The 22,845-nt window shown below is 41.5% G+C and overlaps 1 protein-coding gene across 1 annotated transcript in view; it reads right to left on the bottom strand.

Annotated features, from left to right (window-relative positions):
- LOC126273416 (odorant receptor 4-like) overlaps positions 1-22,845 on the bottom strand; it is a 72,610-nt gene that overhangs the window by 32,828 nt on the left and 16,937 nt on the right. The window contains exon 2 of the mRNA XM_049976967.1: positions 11,304-11,582. Within this exon, the coding sequence (XP_049832924.1) occupies positions 11,304-11,582 (279 nt within the window). The remainder of the gene's footprint in view (positions 1-11,303; positions 11,583-22,845) is intronic.

Genomic DNA, 22,845 nt, shown 5'->3' with positions numbered 1-22,845 from the left:
ATCTACCCATCTAATCTTCAGCATTCTTCTGTAGCACCACATTTCGAAAGCTTCTATTCTCTTCTTGTCGGAGCTATTTATCGTCCATGTTCCACTTCCGAACATGGCTACACTCCATACAAATACTTTCAGAAACCACTTCCTGACACTTAAATCTGTACTCGATATTAACAAATTTCTCTTCTTCAGAAACGACTTTGTCTATAGCTAAGACTGTTACTGTTTGCATGTCATTTGGACCATCGATGTAACTCCAGAGTTAAGTATTGTCAATCTGGTTTATAGGAATAAAACTACCAATGTTACTTGCTTGTCTTGTTGTATAGCATTCAGAGGATGCAGCATCCCTTAGGCACCCTATACCAGACGAATGGGCAAGACCCCAACAACGGGCGACGATGATTGGATGCTGGTACTACTTTCAATTCCTGTCAGTGTGTGTGGGTTTGTGGCTGTCACTATTCGAAATCCAATTTTAGAGTCTAAAGGTATAGACTGCAGCTGTAATTCCTCAGATTTACGAATTGTTCTTTATAGTCAGTGAAAACTGTTTAATCTAGCTACCTTATTTCTGACGTATCTCTGAAGTTACCTGTTGGCTAGTATCACGGGCTAGCTGTTTACTAAATTGTTTGTATCTACAAAAAAGTAAATACATAAAATAAAGAAGAAGTGTTGCATTTTTAGTATGTTAATTTTTATTAAATAAATGACCTGTTGTCTCTGTGTTACAGGGTAGGTGATTGTATCTCTTGTTAACTGTGATCTTGTTAAAGATGCCTGAGTATCATGACTGAAATTTTTAATGAAGGTTTCTAGTACTGTAGTAGCGGCAACCGCCGTCCTACGTTAGTAGTGAAGGAGGGATTATTCGTATATGCCTCGCATCTGCCACCGCATCTATTATCATAAATTTGAACCACCTTTGTCAGTCATTTAGGCTGCTTCGATAGTAATGGCTTTTGATAATTACTGGCAACAGCCGATGTTCGATATTTGTGACGTAAGCATTTGATCATATGTTTTGCTGCTGGTAATGTAAATGTATTTTCTTAAATTCATTTAATATTATTTCCAAAAAGGAAGTGATTTTATACTGTTGCCCTTTGGAGGTGTTTGGCATCAGTTGGTTATTGAAATTTAGTTTGTTCAGTTAACGGTCCTCTTGGATGTTTGCTTTTAAAAAATAAGTTCATTAGTGCTTTTAGAATCGTTAATAGATTTAATATGGCTTAGAACCTTTAAACTCAACACCAGCTCCCTATCGCATTTCAGTTTGAACAGTACAAACTGTTCGTAGATTGGTCGCAAAGCCCATTATCAGCCTATACTGAAGCTTGGTCTGGCTCAGTAACAAAAGGGGGACTGCACATATTAAATTAAATCATACTATTTCACATTAATATCGCCCTACCATTGTAGACCACCGTCGGCTTGCCTAACCTTGGAATAGGGCTCGTGGCGGAATCTTTTATTTAGCTGACAGTACTGGTGCTCGCATTGCAGTAGTTCGAGTAAGGAAACTTTTTGTGAGGTAAGTGATTTGTTAAATGTATAGGTTAATGTTAGTCAGGGCCATTCTTTTGTAGGGACTATTCAAAGTCAGATTGGGTTGCGCTAAAAATATTGTGTGTCAGTTTAGTGTTGATCAGAATAAGTAAAGAGAGTAATGTCTGAGTACGTTCAGTTTTGCTAAGCTGTTTGAAAAGCAAATAATGTAAGAGGTTTATCAGCACAAAAATTCATTAATTTTTCTAAGGGGACGTTTCACTGTGAGCCAGATAACAAGAGAACGGCACTTTATATTTGTTGCAACAAGCAGTTGTGACATGAAATCCCTACAAAAATTTCCAGTTGAGTGCATAGAAGACCTCTGAGAAGGAAACTAAAGATTAAAAAAGTACTAGCATAATTTTCTTTTGTTAAATGTTTTTTCGATAAATTGTATGTTTTTATTATTTTTAGAATGTGTAATGAGCAATAAAAATATAGCAAACAGTAAAATTTGGAGTACAGACTTTTTGAGTATCCGTAGCAACAACATTAGCATGTAATATTATGATCATTTTGTCTAATTTTAAGTTTAAATGCCTTTTTCCGTAAAGGTAAACGTTAAAATTATTTGAATATATATTTGTGTGTGGCATTAGCATGACCTTTCGTGTACAACTTGATCTGTTGCACTGAAAGTTCTGAATGCAACTTTATGGCTACTTAAATGTAGCGCTCATTCAGACCGCACTGGGGACAGTGCGTGACCATAAAGCGAATGGGAAGCTAAGCGTTTAGACGAATTCTGAACAAGTCTGAAACGGCCCTAAGGCAGACGTAGATATCGAAATAGATGACAGATGGATAGCAAAACAATTAAAATCGCTCAAAAGAGGAAAGGCAGCTGGATATGATGGGATACCAGTTCGATTTTACACAGAGTACGCAAAGGAACTTGCCCACCTTTTTGCAGCGGTGTGCCGTAGGTCTCTAGAAGAGCGTAGCGTTACAAGATATTGTAAAACGGCACCGGTCATCCTCGTTTTCGAGAAGGGACGTCGAAGAGATGTGCAGAACTATACACCTATATCTCTAACGTCGATCAGTTGTAGAAGTTTGGAACACGTATTATGTTCGAGCATAATGACTTTTCCGGAGGCTAGAAATCCACACTGTAGGAATCAGCTTTGGATTAGAAAAAGACAATCGAGTGAAACCCAGATTGCGGTATTCGTCCACGAGGCTCAGAGGGCCATGGAGACGGGTTCCCAGGTAGATGCTGTGTTTCTTGACTTCCGCACATTTCCCCACAGTCGTGTAATGAACAAAGTAAGAGCATAGGGACTATCAGACCAATTGAGTGATTAGATTGAAGAGTTCCTAGATAACAGAAATCAGCATGTCGTTCTCAATGGAGAGAAGTCTTCTGAAGTAAGAGTGATTTTAGGTGTGGCGCAGGGGAATGTCGTAGGACCGTTACTATTCAAAATATATATAAATGACCTTGTGGATAACATCGGAAGTTCACTGAGGCTTTTTGCGGATGATGCTGTAGTATATTGAGAGGTTGTAACAATGGAAAATTGTACTGAAATTCAGGAGGATCTGCAACGAATTGACTCACGGTGCAGGGAATAGCAATTGATTCTCAGTGTAGACACATGTAATGTGCTGCGAATACATAGAAAGAAAGATCTTTTATAATTTAGCTACAATATAGCAGGTCAGCAACTGGCAGGCATTAGGAGGGATTTAAAATGGAACCATTGTAAGAGGTCCATGATTAAGGAATTTGTTGCTATCGCATTCTAGCAGATGTAATTTCGATTGATTGCTCACGCGATACCTGCGATTGTAAGCTATAAGAGAATCTCAGACCAGAGAGCAGTTTTGACTGCAGTAGCAACTGTATGTCAGTAGGAGTAGTAGTTGCTAGCAGTCGTGTGTGTGGAGTTGGCTAGGCTGGTCGTGGGGAGCGATGGGGGAGCCTAAGCGTTGTAGTGTAAGGTAAAAGCAGCCTCGCGCATATGTACTTTTGTTACGTCAATTCCCATGTAAAATGTTTTTAAAAAATCTGTTAATAATAATCTTTCCTAAAAAAATTAACTCTTGACAATCATTCATCTCAGCTTAAACACTTTACTAATTTCTCCAATCCATGTTTATCCCGATTATTGTAAAGAAAAATCAGTTGTTTGTTTTTATACATGACGAATCTATCGACCAGCATTACACTGGGGATGTGACAGAAAAATTCTTATAGGAGCAGATATATATGTGTTATCCGGCGACCTTATTGAGGCAAGAATTTTCAATTTATTCAGAATGATCGTTCGAGGCCATGACGCAGCACTGCTGACGTCCAAATTTACCAGTTTAAATTCTCAGTCAGTTATTGAAAGGTTATCTATGAGTCACAATTTTATAGAGAAATTAGTCAAATTATTATTGGTAGGTTACGGAATAATAAACTGTTGACACGTTGCACTAAATGTCAATGCCATACATATTTTTACTGTTGGCTAGTTACTCTAAATGTGAATGATATACATTATTAATTTTTTTTTAACTGTTGGGGAGGTTACACTTGTCGACAACCGGCCAGGATCGTATTGTTGTGAATTTCTGAGAAGTAGTCAGTTATATAATTTCTGAGAAGTAGTCAGTTATATATCTGCCCTTATTTGCTTAATTTTAAATGTAGATTGCACCTGACGCAACGCATTTACTGATTTGTCACTCTTTCTTTCACAGATCATCGGAAATTTATTGCTCTTTGTTGTTATTGTATTTGTTCAATTTTGCTTTGCCTTTGTTTGATTTTGTGCTTACTTTGACCTGTGAAAATGCCGCTAAAAACTGCTAACAATACATCGCCATGCGCAGTGAGTGAAAAAGCCGACTTGAATAATTTGACAGATAATAGTAACGATTCTCAGTTTCATAATGATATTCCACCAATTACAGATAATCAGTGCGTTCCGACCACCAGTAATGATTCTAATCTAAACGATGAACAGACAAATTCAGTCATGTCCACACTTAATTTAACGACAATTCATGACGCGGCACGTTCCTATACAATGAACGCTGCCCAGTTTGACACATGTAATTTGCAAAATTTACGCAGTGAACAGATAAATGTTTCTATCGAAGGTGAACAATAAACACAAAACACGTCAGATTTATTTGATTCCGATGTAGTGACCAACAGACCGCGTGCGATTAGCAAATCTTTTCGTGAATCAGACGATGACCAAATGGTTACACAAAACGTGACACATGCAGAGACACCATCACATAGTACAGAGAATAGGGTCGGTAATTTTGGCATGGATCAAGTTGTAGCATTATTGATACAATTCAATGAGAAACAAGACAACAATTATAGACAAATTAATGAAAATCTCAAACAGTTGAATGAAAAACACGACAACCTTAAAGAATCGAACAAACAACTAAATGAAAATCTCAAACAGTTAAATGAAATACACAACAACCTTAATGAAAGTTTCAAACAGTCGAATGAAAAACACGACAGGTCGAACAAAAAAATTAATGAGAACTTTAAACAGATTAATGAACAGACTGCAGCCCTTGCCGTGCAATGTCATGATACTAAAGAACAATTACGTGAGATAATTAAGGCTCTTGCTAGGAATAGTAGTGAAGAAATTAGATCTGTTGCACAGGAATTACATAATACGCATGCAGACACAACAAATGTACTTAGAGGTGAAATTAGTGCAGTTGCTAAACAATGTTCAGAAAAGGCAACACAGTTACACGACGAGCTTAAATTAATGTCAGCAGAACTTTCACGCACACTGGATGCGAAAGCAGACAATAAATTTGACGAACACAACAGCCTAATTGACGAAAGTTTTAATCACCACCTACAAAACAGTGTAGCCTGTTACCGTAAATTTGTACAGGAACAGAATAAAGTAAAGAAATAGGTCATGGAAACAATTACTACACAGAGACAGGAAGACAAGCTTAAGTTATTTACGAAAGCAAAAACATAAGCAGACACAAACATTGCTACAGCATCAGACGAAATCAATACCATCAAACAGTTGAACACCGAATTGCATGATGAAATCTCCGATCTTAAAACAAAAACGGACACACACACAGTAGACTTTCAGACAATGACCAGCAGACATTAACAACTGGAATTAATACAAGATCCTAGTGCCATTAAAGCAGACGTTAAGAAATTAAACAAAACCACACCTAAAATGCAAAAACGTATTAATGCTTGTGACACTAAAAATAACGATCAGGTAAAAGCATTGACTGATAAATATGATCAATTGGCCACTCGTATTGACGTTATCGAAAATAACAATGACACCAAATCAGACGATACGTCACCAGTTTCTTTCAATCAAACACCCGAATTCCAAAACATAGAGCAGACGATCAGTGAGATAGGCTCGACCATTAGTACATTACGTAGTAAATTGTCGTCTTTAGAGCACGAAGTGACAGAGGGGAAAAATGTTTCAGCCTTTAACACGACACAGCATACGCCACCTTCCGAACATTTCTCACACTTACACAGCCAGTATAATTTACGTAATTTACAGAGAGTACGTGACGTAGATTCTGAACAGTCACAGACAAACAGATTATCATACAATCCTGAACCTGTTCAGACATACAGAGACGATAATATTGATTATATTAAGGTATTTAAGAATGGCAGAACACGGATTCACCCCTTGGATTGGATACAACAATTTAGCTTTGCTTTTCCGCCAACTTGGCCCGTAACACACAAACTTGAATTTATTTGCAGTTTTTTGGAAGGCGAAACGGCATCTCGTATGAGACCGATCGCGAGACAATGCTAATCGGTAGAAGAATTTCAGAATGCTTGTCTATCAGCGTATTGGTCGAAGACGACACAGCGCGGAATCAAGGAGCAATTAATTAGCTTAGCAAATTATGAGAACTCAAATTTATCCACTGTCACGCAATTTTTTTAACACATTGTCCAACAAAACCAATACTTAAGTGACCCATACAGTGAATCAACACTTATCCAACTATGTATTTCTAAATTACCACGATCGTTAAGAGTATCACTTTTTTCAGTACAGCAGGAAGAAAATATTTCCGCATTTAGAGATCTGTTACAGCTTTTGGAAGTTCAGCAATCAGAATATTCCTTCATAAACAAGAATTTTTCACATGATAACCAAGGCCAACAAGCATACGGCAGTTAAGATCAGCCACGCTATTTTAATAAAAAAGGTGATAGATGGTTTAGGAATGACAACCACCAGTGATAGTCGGTCTAGGAATGACAACCACCATAGCTTTAATAATAGATAAAATTTTAATTATCAGTATCCTCATAATTATCAGCAACAGCAAAGACAGTTTGGTAACAATAGGGGCTTTTCCCCACAACATCAACAAATTCAGTCGGTTAGCATACCCAACCAACAATGTAGTTTGCAAGGTCAACCAAGCTTTAATGTTTCGCCGCCTCCACGTACAGCGTCGGCTTCACCAAATAGTAACGCACAGCAACAAGGAAATCACTACGTACAGGAAACACTCCATTTCAACTCCTACCGCAATCATCTGTATAGCAACGATTATTATGACAGACGTAAAAGTAAAGAGCACAGTTTTCAGCGTACGTTTAATTATAATATGTCTTACCAGCAGCAGAATCAATCACAACAACCGATTATCATGAATGAACCAAACGGTCGGTATAATCCCGAACCTATTACGTCAGGAAGAAATAACAGAACAGTACAAATAGTCGGGATGCCACAGCATCCTCCCACAAATAACAGCACGTCAGATAGAATTTGACTAGATACGATACAGATTGAATATTCCAGCAACGTAAGCAATGCTTTTTGACACACAGACTCTTGCTCACGAAAATGTTATTACTGTTGACGACATCCGACACACACTTTTGCATGAAAAACCAGTTATTAAAAAAAAAAAACATTTCCCACCCTGTCATTGAAGTAAAGATTGGATCATCCACATATTCAGCAGTAATTGATTCTGGATCACCTATGTCAGTTATAAATGAAGAAACATTCAACGAATGTAACAAAGAGAACACCTATCCTACGTTACCATTAGGCAAAACTAAAGTAAACGGAGCAGTATCTAGTAAAGGAGTAGATGTAAAATTACAGACACAATTATCATTTTGTATTGCAGGACATACGTTCTACTCAAATTTTTGGATTGTTCCCTTATTGACAACAGACGTTATTTTAGGTACGAATTTTTTGGAACAACACGGCGCAATTATTGACTTTCAAAACTCCTATTTAATGTTAAAGGATGAAAATGTACAACTGGCATTAGAATTTCAGCACAATTTATCCGCAGAAGAAGAAACAGTTAATCGGACAGAGGTCATTTCTGCATCACGTAATATAGACTGTCATTACACATTTTTTATAGATACGTATGTTCACAACTACAATACACCGGACGAAGCCGACTATAACATTATACAAATGATTTCTGATAATGTTAAACTGAGCAGTGCGAATAGAGAGGACGAACGTACTCAACTAGGTAATATTCTTTTACAGGAGTCTCCAGTTTTTGACAATTTTCCTGGCACTATGTCCGGTTTTATGTATGAATTTCAAGTTAAACAGTGACACGTTTAAAGCCAAACATTATCCCATTCTATATTTTCACAGAGAACAAGTTAAGAAGAATTACAAGCTATGCTTGTCCAAGGTATTACTGAACCCGCAGTTAGTCCGTGCATAAACCCGCTCCACATTGTTAAGGAAAAGGATGGCTCACTTCGCCTCGTACTTGATTCGCGTCATGTCAACGACATTATTATTAATGAAACAGATCGCCTACAGACACTAGAAGAACTTCTACAGAAATTTCATGCTACTGCTATATATTCCACATTACATCTGAAATCGCGATTTTGGCAAATTCAGCTCCATCCGAACTGCAGACAGTATATAGCATTTCTCTGTTTTGGTGACTGTTACCAGTTTTGCAAATTACCGTTCGGTTTAACAATTTCTTCAGCAGCATTTATTCGCGGTTTGAGTACTATACTTCCAACAGAACTTAAAGACAGAATCACAACGTATGTAGAAGACATCCTTATCGCAGAAGCTAACTGTTCTTAACACTATTTGATTCTTGAGCAACTGTTACAAACTTTTCGTGCACAAGGACAAACGGTTAGTCTTAGCAAATCACACTTAGGAGAAACTTCTATAAAATTTCTTGGACATGTAATTTCAGCAGAAGGCATTGCGCCTGATACGGAAAAACTTCAGGCTCTACGTGACATTACTGTTCCAACGACAAAGAAACATCTACGCAACTTTCTGTGTTCAATTAACATTTTTCCGTAAATTTATTCATTACTCTGCTTTAGACACCCCTAGATTATGCCAATTGACGGATAAAAACGCTATTTGGTCCTGGAACAGCCAGGCACAGTCTGAATTTGTTAATCTCAAACACGTCTTGTTGAATGCACCACTTTTATCACACCCAGATCTTACCAGAAATTTTTCCATTGCCACCAACAGCTCTAACACCGCTTTAGGCGTACACATTTTTCAGGATATTGAAGAAGACGGCATTATAGTAATGAAAAACATCGCCTTTGCAAGTCGCATTCTGTCACCTGCTGAACGCAATTTTTCTGTTACAGCACTTCAAACATTATATGTTGTATGGACATTTACCAGATTTAGGAATTTTCTTTATGGAAGACATACTACGGTTTACACAGGTCATACAGCTATACAATTTTTACTTTCCGCTAAAGTTACACATGACAGATTAAGCAGATGGAAACTTTATTTACAGGAATTTAATTTTACAATTGTTCACATTCCCGGTACACAAAATATGTTCTCTCAGCAACAATCAGCAAGACATCGTAACCAACTTCCGCCAAGAAAATTTTAGCATCACGTACATTCAACAAGTAGCATTCGAAAATTTCATTTCGTCGTCGTTACGAGACATAGCACAAGAGCAGAGCAAAGAAAACGTTTGGAAAGAAATTAAACACCTTTGGCAAGATAGCGATAACGTTACCATTAGAAACCATTATACTGTACGCAATAATATTCTGTTTCCCCTCTCTCACCCTGCAGCAATAACTGGTTATTATGTATTCCTGAAGAAATTGTTAACAAATTAATTTGATATACTCATTTAAGTTACACACATTATGGAGCCAGAAACAGTTTTTTCTTTTTTTTTAATACTGAGACAGAACTCTTATTTTGCGAACATGGAGAAACATATTCGACGAGTTTTACCGTAATGTAAAATGTGCCAGAAAGCTAAATCAGAAACTACGTCACATATTTCTACGTTACATCCCATTGTACCGATTAAATTGAGACAATTGCCCGCTGTAGATATTTTTGGTCCGATTCCCAGATCTAATAGAGGTCTTTGTTCCATCTTTGTCGCTGTTGAACTCACTTCGAAATTTGTTGCACTCACTCGGTAACGCAAAGCTACTGCGAAATCTATTTAGCATGCATTTATAAAATTTTCAGTTTTATGTAGGGCATGTGTTGAAAGTAATTTCCGACAATGTACCACAATTACGATCTTCAATGTGGACAAGTATGATACGAGCTAGCCGGCCGGTGTGGCCTCGCGGTTCTAGGCGCTACAGTATGGAACGGTGCGACCGCTACGGTCGCAGGTTCGAATCCTGACTCGGGCATGGATGTTTGTGATGTCCTTAGGTTAGTTAGGTTTAAGTAGTTCTAAGTTCTAGGGGACTGATGACCTCACCTGTTAAGTGCCATAGTGCTCAGAGCCATTTAAACCATTTTGATACGAGCTAGAAACATTTCTCCGATCTACATATCCAGGTATAACGGTTCTTCGAACGATTCTGAACGACTAATCAAAGCAACTGGTAAACTATGTAGAATATACTGCCATAACAAACATATTGATTGGGATACACACATACACTCATTCCAGGTTGAAATTAACTCCATACCCAATGAATCTATTATGCTATCTCCGACTCTTATATTGAAAAATGTTGAACCACCCAACAAATGAATTAGTATCTTCTCCTACATCTCGTCGACTACGCCACTATGATATAATTGACATTGCGCTGAACAACATCAAACGTGCCGCAGAACGCCGGAGAAGACAGCAAAAACAGGTTTGTACACGACGTCACTTTCGCATTGGAGAGAAGATATTAGTACGCACACACTATTTATCCAAGAGTAGATACATTAAATTTGAACTTGTATACGCAGCATTCCACACCCCAATGTAGTACATGTCGAAACTTTGAGAACCAGAAAAAGCAGAGGCAATCACCATATCTCCAATATTAAACCCTTTATTGAATGGACATACTTTATGATTTATCACACTGTAATGCCATTTCCTGATATTTATACGACCACTTATACAATTACATTTATGTGACTACTTACTGACGATGATCGTATTTTTTATTGGCAAGTGCCTGGCAAGGTAAGGTTAGCAGGTCGTTTTTCTTGTCGTTATATATCAGACCGTGCAAATTTTCCATTTTTTTTACTGTATGACTGTTTTCCTATCGAAAGTAGAATTTTTCTCTGTATGCACTATGAGATATTTAAGGTGTAACAAACACCAGTTGACTTTAACATTTTTGCCTTATGATATCTCAACGTCTTGACTATTCTAGCGATATAGGTACTCAAGGTACCCTCCGCCACACACCGTCAGGTGGCTTGAGGAGTATGGATGTTGATGTAGATGTAGACAGCAGAGTGTACATTACTGACTAGAAATCCGATGCCGCAGCTGGAGTCGAACGGAGTCCAGGCGACGAGGGGCAGGCGAAGCTTCTCCACGGGCTTGAGCAGCAGCGGCAGCAGGGACCAGGAGGCGACCGTCACGTGTCCGCAGACGACGAAGCCCATGGTGAACGTGTAGGCGGTGCGGGAGTCTGCCCCCAGGCGGCGGCGCCCCGAGGGGTCGTGGCTGAGGTGGTCGGTCAGGTCGCGCACCACGTTCTCCACCAGACTGCGGTAGCGCCCCGGCCACACTGTCGACAGCACCAGCTGCGCGGCCAGCGAGAAAAGAAGCCGTGAGGTCAGACCGCAGATTCCTGAAGGCGGCGTGCAACAAACGCAGCCTGTGCCCTCCAGGGCGTGCTGGTAGTTAATGCCTCAGAATCTGTTAAGTGAAACTCCTCAAGTTTTATAAATAAAACAAATTTCATTAATATCGATCATCCTTATTCTTCATGCCTACACTGATGCTCACAAATTAAGGATAATGCTGATACATGGCGACAAACACTCTGATGGGTAGTTTTCGGGTAGAAATCACCTCGGTCTGTGACCATGCGGTGCATTTGACCTGCGGTCGTCGCACGGTAGCGCTTGCAGCAGTCCACATACGCAGAAGTGCATGTCAGACTACGGTGCAGCTAGTAAGTGTGCGGACGTTTTCAGACGCGCTAATGGCGACTGAATGTAGAAAGTGGCTCAAAGAACATATATTCATGACGTTACGAAGGGTAGAATACTAGGGCGACTGGAGGCTTGTCGAACAGTACAGGACGTCCACAGTGCACAACACCACAAGAAAACCGATAACTCACCATCAGTGCCCGCAGACTGCCACAACGTACCGCAGGTAGCCTTGCTCGGGACCTTACCGCAACCACTGGAACAGTTCTCGCAAGACACACACTCTACAGACGACTGAACATAAATGGTTTATTCGCCTGGACACCTGCAAGGTGCATTACACTGACCCCTTGTCACAGGAGAGACCGTAAAGGTGTCAAGAACACAGTACATGGTCATTGGAACAGTGGTCCCAGGTTATGTTCATGGACGAGTCCAGTTGTAGTCTGAACAGTGATTCTCGCCGCGTTTTCACAAAGCGTGTACCAGGAAACAGGTACCAACCCACCAACCCCTTAATGTTCTCGAAAGGGGCTGTATGGGGCGGTTTGATGGTGTGGGTTGGGATTGTGATTGGTGCACGTACACCACTGCATATCTTTGACCGAGGAACTGGAGCAGATCAGGTGCATCAGGACGTCATTTTGCAGCTTTTCAGGGGTGTAGTGTGTCCCACTTTCCTCCTGATGGATGACAACGCCCCACCCAGCTGCTATAGTGGAGGAGTACCTTGAAATACAAGATATCAGGCGAATGGAGTGGCCTGCCTGTTCTCCAGACCTGAACCTCATCGAGCACGTCTGAGATGCTCTCGGTAGAGAGGACACTTCAGGAGCTCCGACAGGCACTGGTGCCAGAATGGGGGGCTATACTCCACCTGCTCGACCACCTGATGGAGAGTATGCCAACCCGTTGTGTGGCCTGTGTACGTTTGCATGGTGATCAAATCCCATATTGACATAGGGGTACATACGCACGAAACAGTGGGGGTTTGTATCACATGTGTTTCGTGACGGTTCCCTAAACTTATCACCAATACCGTGGACATACAGATCTCCTTCGTGTGTGTTCCCTATGTGCCTATGCTATTAGAGGCAGTTTTGTGTCGTGTCACGTTGTGTGGCACTACATTGTTAATTTATGAGCATAAGTGTACATAACTATTTACCAACACAGTCACTGTGGCGACGAACACGCTATAATCAGCTACAGACCAATTTGTTGATTGTGTTTTGTAGAATGTTTGACTTTGTTGATGGAACCATAGTCTCACCTTTGCTTGCATCGTTTCATCACTAAGCTTTGTACTCATCCGAAAATTGGACTTGGCCACATTGGGGCTGTATGGAGGGTGACTGATTAGGTTGACTCAAAGGCGTCAGATCCGGCAGTCATGTGTGGTCTGGTGCTGTCATGCTAAAAGAGAGAGTTTTTCATGAGCGGACGAACTCTTTGAATTCGAAACTTGGCTACAGCATGCTGTTTCTCAAACACTGACTCTATCGGTAGATGGTTATAGCATGCACTAGTGACGTGAGGAAGCAGACCGATATGCCTACATGAGATGTAGTAGCTCAAGCGATATAGACAAAAGAACTAAAGATTTGGAGATATTACTCTTCAGCATGCCTTAGTATCCGTAAGTAATTAGCATTTCAAAACATAAGCATAACGTACGTATGAGTAAAGCTATAAACAATACGTATATGCCGAAGTATTACAAGCCGTGTTCCTCATTCTGAAATCGTCTTTGAATGTTACTTTTCTGTGAGAAGATCGTGTTCTGCCTCATCAAGAGCCAGGAAATCTCAGCCATTTTACATCGGACATGGCAAGATCGTGCGCTGTGGAGAATATAGGTAATCGTTTCACGTTATCGTTGCTCACATTAGTAGCGTCCCATGAATCTCATGAATATGGAATTGATTTGTTCAGGAGAGCCAAACTCAACGATTTGCAGAGCTCCAATGGCACCGTGCGAGGGGCGCCAGGTTTCCTTTACCGTGCGGGATCTTATAGACGCGTCACGTACTGCGGAAACGAGGGGCCTGAAGTATGGAAACACCACAAACACAACGAATTACCGTGCCTAATACGGTCTGGGATAACCGATGGCATTCAAAACAGCTTCCAGTCGTTTCAGAATAGGTAATACATGACCGGCCGCTGTGCCGAGCGTTTCTAGGCGCTTCAGTCCGGAACCGCGCTACTGCTACGGTCGCAGGTTCGAATCCTGCCTCGGGCATGGATGTGTGTGATGTCCTTAGGTTAGTTAGGTTTAAGTATTTCTAAGTTCTAGGGGACTGATGATCTCAGATGTTAAGTCGCATAGTGCTTAGAGCCGTTTTAACCATTTGGTAACACACGTCCTGTATGGTTTTCAAGGGAATCTTATTTTTATATCATTCTTCCTGCAAGCTATTGGAAAGTACAGGTAACTATAATCTAGATAGATAGCTATCACTTGTCGTTCACTCCAGACTAGAAAACAAAGACACAATGATACGGAGATCTGGTGGCTGTGGTGGGCCGAGAAAATCTGAAAACTGATTCTTGTGTTCAAAAAACCCTCCCTGGACGATGCGAGCTATGTGAACAGGGGCCCTGGCTTCTTGGAATACAGAACTGCTATTGCGTAACAACCACTATACCATGGAGTGGATCTGGTCAGTCGAAAGGATCACATAATTCTTGACAGCACTCCGACCTCCAAGAGTAACAATGGAAGACTACGATATGGGTGTTGAAATAATCACTAAACCCTCTCCGTCTTTCACTCTTCCAATGCAAAATCTGCAAGAGGTTGTATACAGTGCGAAACGAGATTCATCGGACAAAATTACTTTCTTCCATTGCTCCACGTCCCATGTATAATGCCGGCCGTTGTGGCCGAGTGGTCCTAGGCACTTCAGTCCGGAACTGCGCTGCTGCTACGGTCGCCAGTTCTAATCCTGCCTCGGGCATGGGTGTGTGTGAAGTCCTTAGGTTAGTTAGGTTTATGTAAGTCTAGGGGACTGATAACCTCAGACGTTCAGCCCCATAGTGCTCAGAGCCATTTCAACCATTTTGAACCATGTTTAATACAGTGAACACACACATTTTCCCCGTTGTGACTTATTGAATGATTTTTCTCCTCCTTCCTTGTATAAGGCGTATATCTTACACAGAGCGCCTGTTCAAACACCGAACACTTCGTCTAGTTTGCTTATGGAAGCACACACGGAGTAAGAGGCAACAATTTGCCGGCGTTGGAATTCACTTAGCTCCAACGTCACTCACAACTACACAGAACACTGCCCACTACTGACGCTCACAACATATAGGCGACATTATACGTTGCCGTTAACAATCAAATGCATCAGTGCAGCCTGTTGTTCTTGCCACCATCTGCATCTATGTTCAAGCATCCGTTTCTTCCCATGTTTTCATACTTTTGTCCACCACCTCTACCCTGAGTCACGAAATTGCATCGTTTACACAAAGACGATATGATCACTGGCAGCGTGGCGACTTTTGGTGTTCTATGGTTTATCAGGAGAGGGACAATTGCTGTGGCTTTTCGCCTCGCGAAGCGCACCTACGATGATGGGAGCAACAAAGACAATGGACTCAGGAGAGGCAGAATGTAGTTCTTAGAGACGAGAAACTGTTCCGATACAGCGTCGCAATAGATGTAACTGTCTGTGGAAGTTCCAAGGAGAATGGACGTTGTCAGATCGCATGCTTCATCCTCATTTGGGAGCAGGACCTCATGAAAGAATATGGGATGCCGCTGACTGCACAGCACTTTCACGTCTGGTTAACGTAGACAAGAGTCGCAGCATTTATGGTTGAGGCCAGTAGGTGTTCCATTCTCCGCGACATTATCTTACCACAAGATAACGGCAGACCGCATGTTGTCCAAGATTAGCTGCCCTGTCTCGATACAGAGGTGTTCGACTGTTAGCATCGGCAGCACGTCTTCCGGATAGCCTATGTCTCCACTTGGAAACGTCTGCTCATGAGCTGTAGAGAGACTTCCTCACCGCCACTTTCCAGCCGGTGCAAGTGACGAACACTGACATGGAGTGGAAGAAACGTCGAATGACATAAGCGCTTCTGTCAATTTAATGATTAACGAAAATCACCTCAGTGGATTAATTATACGGCTGAGATGGTTACTATTGTCGGTTAAAATGCATCGGCTGTAGTGCTCCACATGACCGAGATCATTTCTTACATCCAACCTCAGTTCGACTCGTTGTCCAACCAGGTAAGAGCAACAGTTGCTACAAAATTCGGTGGTTATCATTAATCATTAAATACCTCGGCTATAGGGCCCAACATGACCTAGATCGTTTCTGTCATCCTAGCACAGTTCGACTGGTTGGCCTACCAGATTGGAACACCGAGCGAGGTGGCGTGCTGGTTAGCACACTGGACTCGCATTCTGGAGGACGACGGTTCACACACCCATCCGGCCGTCCAGATTAATTTTTCCGTGATTTGCCTAAATCGCTTCAGGCAAATGCCGGGATGGTTCCTCAGAAAGGGCACTGCCGATTCCCTTCCCCATCCTTCCATAATCTGAGGTGGTGGTCCATCTCTAAAGATCTCGTTGTCGACGGGAAGTTAAAAGCTAATCTCCTCCTCCTCCAGATTGGAGCAACTGTTGCTGCAAGATACGGTAACTCTTTTTTTTTTTCATCGGTCTACGGACTGGTTTGATGCGGCCCGCCATGAATTCCTTTCCTGTGCTAACCTCTTCATCTCAGAGTAGCACTTGCCACCTACGTCCTCAATTATTTGCTTGACGTATTCCAATCTCTGTCTTCCTCTACAGTTTTTGCCCTCTACAGCTCCCTCTAGTACCATGGAAGTCATTCCCTCATGTCTTAGCAGATGTCCTATCGTCCTGTCCCTTCTCCTTATCAGTGTTTTCCACATACTCGTTTCCTCTCCGATTCTGCGTAGAACCTCCTCATTCCTTACCTTCTCGGTCCACCTAATTTTCAACATTGGTCTATAGCACCCGTGTACAGAATTATATACCCTATACATACATATTCCCGCCCCCCCCCCCCCCCATGAACCATGGACCTTACGGTTGGTGGGGAGGCTTGTGTGCCTCAGCGATACAGATAGCCGTACCGTAGGTGCCACCACAACAGAGGGCTATCTCTTGAGAGGCCAGACAAATGTGTGGTTCCTGAAGTGGGGCAGCAGCCTTTTCAGTGGTTGCAAGGGCAACAGTCTGGATGATTGACTTATCTGGCCTTGTAACAATAACCAAAACGCCCTTGCTGTGCTGGTACTGCGAACAGCTGAAAGCAAGGGGAAACTACGGCAGTAATTTTTCCCGAGGGCATGCAGTTTTACTGTATGATTCAATGATGATGGCGTCCTCTTGGGTAAAATATTCCGGAGGTAAAACAGTCCCCCATTCGGATCTCCGGGCGGGGACTACTCAAGAGTATGTCGTTATAAGGAGAAAGAAAACTGCAGTTTACGGATCGGAGCATGGAATTTCAGATCCCTTAATTGGGCAGGTAGGTTAGAAAATTTAAAAAGGGAAATGGATAGGTTAAAGTTAGATATAGTATGAATTAGTGACGTTCGTTGGCAGGAGGAACAAGACTTCTGGTCAGGTGACTACAGGGTTATAAACACAAAATCAGATAGGGGTAATGCAGGAGTAGGTTTAATAATGAATACGAAAATAGGAATGCGGGTAAGCTACTACAAACAGCATAGTGAACGCATTATTGTGGCCAAGATAGATACGATGCCCACACCTACTACAGTAGTACAAGTTTATATGCCAACTAGCTCCGCAGATGACGAAGATATTGAAGAAATGTATGATGAAATAAGAGAAATTATTCAGATAGTGAAGGTTGACGAAAATTTAATATTCATGGGTGACTGGAATTCGGTAGTAGGAAAAGGGAGAGGAGGAAACGTGGTAGGTGAATACGGATTGGGGCTAAGAAATGAAAGAGGAAGCCGCCTGGTAGAATTTTGCACAGAGCATAACTTAATCGTAGCTAACACTTGGTTCAAGAATTATAAAAGAAGGCTATATACATGGAAGAAGCCTGGAGATACTGACAGGTTTCCGATAGATTATATAATGGTAAGACAGAGATTTAGGAAGGGGTGTGGACTCTGACCACATTCTATTGGTTATGACTTGTAGATTAAAACTGAAGAAACTGCAAAAGGGTGGGAATTTAAGTAGATGGGACCTGGAAAAACTGACTAAACCAGAGGCTGTACAGAGTTTAAGGGAGAGCATAAGGGAACAATTGACAGGATTGGGGGAAAGAAATACAGTAGAAGAAGAATGGGTAGCTCTGAGGGATGAAGTAGTGAAGGCAGCAGAGGATCAAGTAGGTAAAAAGACGAGGGCTAGTAGAAATCCTTGGGTAACAGAAGAAATATTGAATTTAATTAATGAAAGGAGAAAATATAAAAATTCAATAAATGAAGCAGGCAAAAAGGAATACAATCGTCTCAAAAATGAGATCGACAGGAAGTGCAAAATGGCTAAGCAGAGATGGCGAGAGGACAAATGTAAGGATGTAGAGGCTTCTCTCACTAGGGGTAAGATAGATACTGCCTACAGGAAAATTAAAGAGACCTTTGGAGATAAGAGAACCACTTGTATGAACATCAAGAGCTTAGATGGAAAACCAGTTCTAACAAAGTAGGGGAAGCAGAAAGGTGGAAGGAGTATAAAGGGGGTCTATATAAGGGCGATGTAATTGAGGACAATATTATGGAAATGGAAGTGGATGTAGATGAAGATGAAATGTGAGATACGATACTGCGTGAAGAGTTTGACAGAGCACTGAAAGACCTATGTCGAAACAAGGCCCCCGGATTAGACGACATTCCTTTGGAACTATTGACGGCCTTGGCAGAGCCAGTCCTGACAAATCTTTACCAACTGGTGAGCAAGATGCATGAAACAGTCGAAACATCCTCATACTTCAAGAAAAATATAATAATTCCAATACCAAAGAAAGCCGGTGTTGACAGATGTGAAAATTACCGAACTATCAGTTTCATAAGTCACAGCTGCAAAATACTAACGCGAATTCTTTGCAGACGAATGGAATAACTGGTAGAAGCTGCCCTCGGGGAAGATCAGTTTGGATTCCGTATAAATATGGGAAGAAGTGAGACAATACTGACCCTGCGACTTATCCTAGAACAAAGATTAAGGAAAGGCAAACCTACGTTTCTAGCATTTGTAGACTTAGAGAAAACTTTTGACAATGTTGACTGAAATATTCTCTTTCAAATTCTGAAGGTGGCTGGGGTAAAATACAGGGAGCGAAAAGCTATTTACAATTTGTACAGAAACCAGATGGCAGTTATAAGAATCGAGAGACATGAAAGGGAAGCAGTGGTTGGGAAGGGAGTAAGACAGGGTTGTAGCCTCTCCCCGATGTTATTCATTCTGTATATTGAGCAAGCAGTGAAGGAAACAAAAGAAAAATTCGGAGTAGATATTAAAATCCGTTGAGAAGAAATAAAAACTGTAAGGTTTGCCGATGACATTCTAATTCTGTCAGAGACAGCAAAGGACTTGGAAGAGCAGTTTAACGGAATGGACAGCGCCTTGAAAGGAGGATATAAGATGAACATCAACAAAAGCAAAACGAGGATAATGGAATGTAGTCGAGTGATGTAGCGGGAATTAGATTAGGAAACGAGACACTTAAAGTAGTAAATGAGTTTTGCTATTTGGGGAGCAAAATAACTGATGATGGTCGAAGTAGAGAGGATATAAAATGTAGACTGGCAATGGCAAGGAAAGCGTTTCTGAAGATGATAAATTTGTTAACATCGAGTACACATTTAAGTGCCAGGAAGTCATTTCTGATAGTATTTGTATGGAGTGTAGCCATGTATGGGAGTGAAACATGGACGATAAATAGTTTGGACAAGAAGAGAATAGAAGCTTTTGAAATGTTGTGCTACAGAAGAACGCTGAAGATTAGATGGGTAGATCACGTAACTAATGAGGAAGTATTGAATAGGATTGGGGAGAAGAGAAGTTTGTGGCACAACTTGACCAGAAGAAGGGATCGTTAGGTAGGACATGTTCTGAGGCATCAAGGGATCACCAATTTAGTATTGGAGGGCAGCGTGGAAGGTAAAAATCGTCGAGGGAGACCAAGAGATGAATACACTAAGCAGATTCAGAAGGATGTAGGTTTCAGTAGGTACTGGGAGATGAAGAAGCTTGCAAAGGATAGAGTAGCATGGAGAGCTGCATCAAACCAGTCTCAGGACTGAAGACCACAACAACAACAACAACATACATACTAACGTAAGTATATATTTTTCCTGTTATATTGCAGATGCAGAAGAAGTAAGATTTTTTTTATTTGCTACTCCCTCGCCTATTTCTTTTCCTAGAAAGTTTCAAAATTCACGTACATGCCATACAGTCTTACAACAACTCCCTGTACTAAATCAAGCACATGGAAGAACTAAAAGTGACTCCGAAAACACCAAGGGAAAATGATCATAACACACCAATCAAAAAAAGCCTTGATAAAAGAAGTACATAAGTCACTGAGGAACATTACATTACAAGTAGAATATCAGTCTTAACAAAAACAGAAATGACGTTCTGATAAACACAGAAGCAACACATGGCTAATACTGTACTGTATTTACAAAAACGTCCACACGATGCGGGGCAGAGAGGAGATAATTTTGTCACGTAGAAGTAGGTGTAATCAGAAGAATGACGAACACTAACTTCACTTAATGAAGGTTTATTCAGCACTTGCACATACAAGAGCTCAGAGCGAACTGCTTTCGGCCAGAACACATGCAGGTATGTGTGTGTGTGTGTGTGTGTGTGTGTGTGTGTGTGCGTGTGTGTGCGTGTGTGTGTGTGTATGTCCTGGCTGGAGGCAGGTCGCCCCTAGCTCTTGTATGTGCAAGTGTGGAATAAACCTTCGCTAACATATATATGCACATACAAGAGATCGGGGCGAACTACCTCCGAGCACAACGTTTCAGTACAATGAATCTTGACAGTTGCGTATGTTTGTAGAACGTACTCGAACCGAATATATGAATTAAAATTTTGTACTTCATATGAGGTTTGAACTCACGACCCTCCATTCCACAGTTAATATCATAACCACCACACCACGATACTACTCATTTCCTCCTGCAACATTGCTCCCTGCTTAAGAGAACAGCATCTCGGTGTTACATCGTACTTGACCGGGAACGAGTCATTGGTCTTGCATACTCCGACTCTCACCCTGACGGTTATGTGCATACAAACTTCTTTTGCCGCTACGCTCTTTGTCATCTTCTTTGCAGGGTTGATGGATCCTTATAGGAATTAATTCGTAGAACGTGGACCGTATCACTGATCTTTCGTCGTCTTGTGTCAGGGTTGCAATCTTCAACTTCATAAGTAACACCAGACAACTGTCTTACAACCTTAGAAGATCCAAAGTAGCCCCTGAGGAGTTTCTCAGAGAGACCAACCTTCTGAACAGGAGTGAAAATCACAACGAGGTCACAAGGCTGGTAGACCAAATGGCGGTGGTTCGCCTCATACCTTCTGCGATCGTTTTCTTGAGCCTGCAGCGTGCGGAGTCGAGCTAACTGCCGAGCTTCCTCGGCTCTGGTTAACACCTAGACGATACAGACGTTGTCCAAGTCATCAGGATCTAACGGAAACACAGTGTCCATCGTCGCAGTGGCCTCACGCCCACGCACCAGAAAAAATGTCGTAAATCATACGGCGTCTTGTTTGGCGGTGTTGCAGGCAAACGTCGTAAAGGTAGCACCTCATCCCAGTTGCTCTGCTGAGCAATCACGAAGATTGATAACATGTCGGCCAAGGTCTTATTAAGGCGTTCAGTAAGCCCGTTAATTGGCGGATGGCAGGCAGTCGTCATGTGATGAGTATTGTTGCACCGACGATTTATCTCTGTCACAAGATTCGATTGAAAAACTTTCCCTCCATCCGGAATTAATGACCTTGGGGCACCGTGTTTTAATACAATGTCTTCCACGATAAATTTGGCTACCTCAGATGCTTTGACTGTTATCACGGCTTTGGTAATGGCATAGCGTGTCAGTTAAACAGTGCAAACAGTAATCCATCTATTGCCACTAGCAGACGTTGAAAATCGTCCGAGGAGGTCAATCGCAACACGCTGGAAAGGCCTTTTGGCTGGTGGAATTGGTATAAGTCGGCCAGGTGGTTTCTGAGGAACTGCCTTTCTCCCCTGGCACTCTAGACAGTGTCACATAGTGACGGACTCTCCTAAATCAACCCGACCAGAAAAATCGCTTGTGGATTCTATCATACGTCTTAATAAATCCCAAATGTCCGGTCTCAGATGTGTCATGGAATTTCTGTGGAACATCTAAGCGCATGCGTTTAGGAATCACTGGTAGCCATCTCTTTCTAAACGGATCAAAGCTTTTCTTGCATAGTAATCCATTAACTACCTTAAATTGTCCTTTCCCAGCATCTGAGCGATTAAAGGGAAGCATAATTTGAGAATCTTCGCGTCCTTCTTCTGCTCAGCAGAGAGATCCTGTAGGGCAGCGAGACAGTCACTATGTTCATCAAAGTCTTGATGGTATTGCACAGACAATGGGCATCTTGGTGTTTTCTTCCACTTTTGTCCACTACAGTAATGTCAAACTCTTGGCATAGTGCCCACTTGGCGAATCGTCCTGTTGGACCCTTAAGACCTGTCAAACAACAAAGTGAATGATGGTCTGTAAAAACTGTGAATATTCTTCCATAGATATACAGTCGAAACTAGTCGAAACCACACCAAGACATTATCTTTCTGTAGTTGAGTACTTTCTCTCAGCTTTTGTAAGTTCCCTAGAAGCCTAGGCTATAATTTTCTCTTTTCAATCC

Source organism: Schistocerca gregaria, chromosome 5 (genome assembly GCF_023897955.1).
Source record: "Schistocerca gregaria isolate iqSchGreg1 chromosome 5, iqSchGreg1.2, whole genome shotgun sequence".
Taxonomy (NCBI): Eukaryota; Metazoa; Arthropoda; class Insecta; order Orthoptera; family Acrididae; genus Schistocerca; species Schistocerca gregaria.
This window is presented reverse-complemented; position numbering and strand designations above follow the sequence as displayed.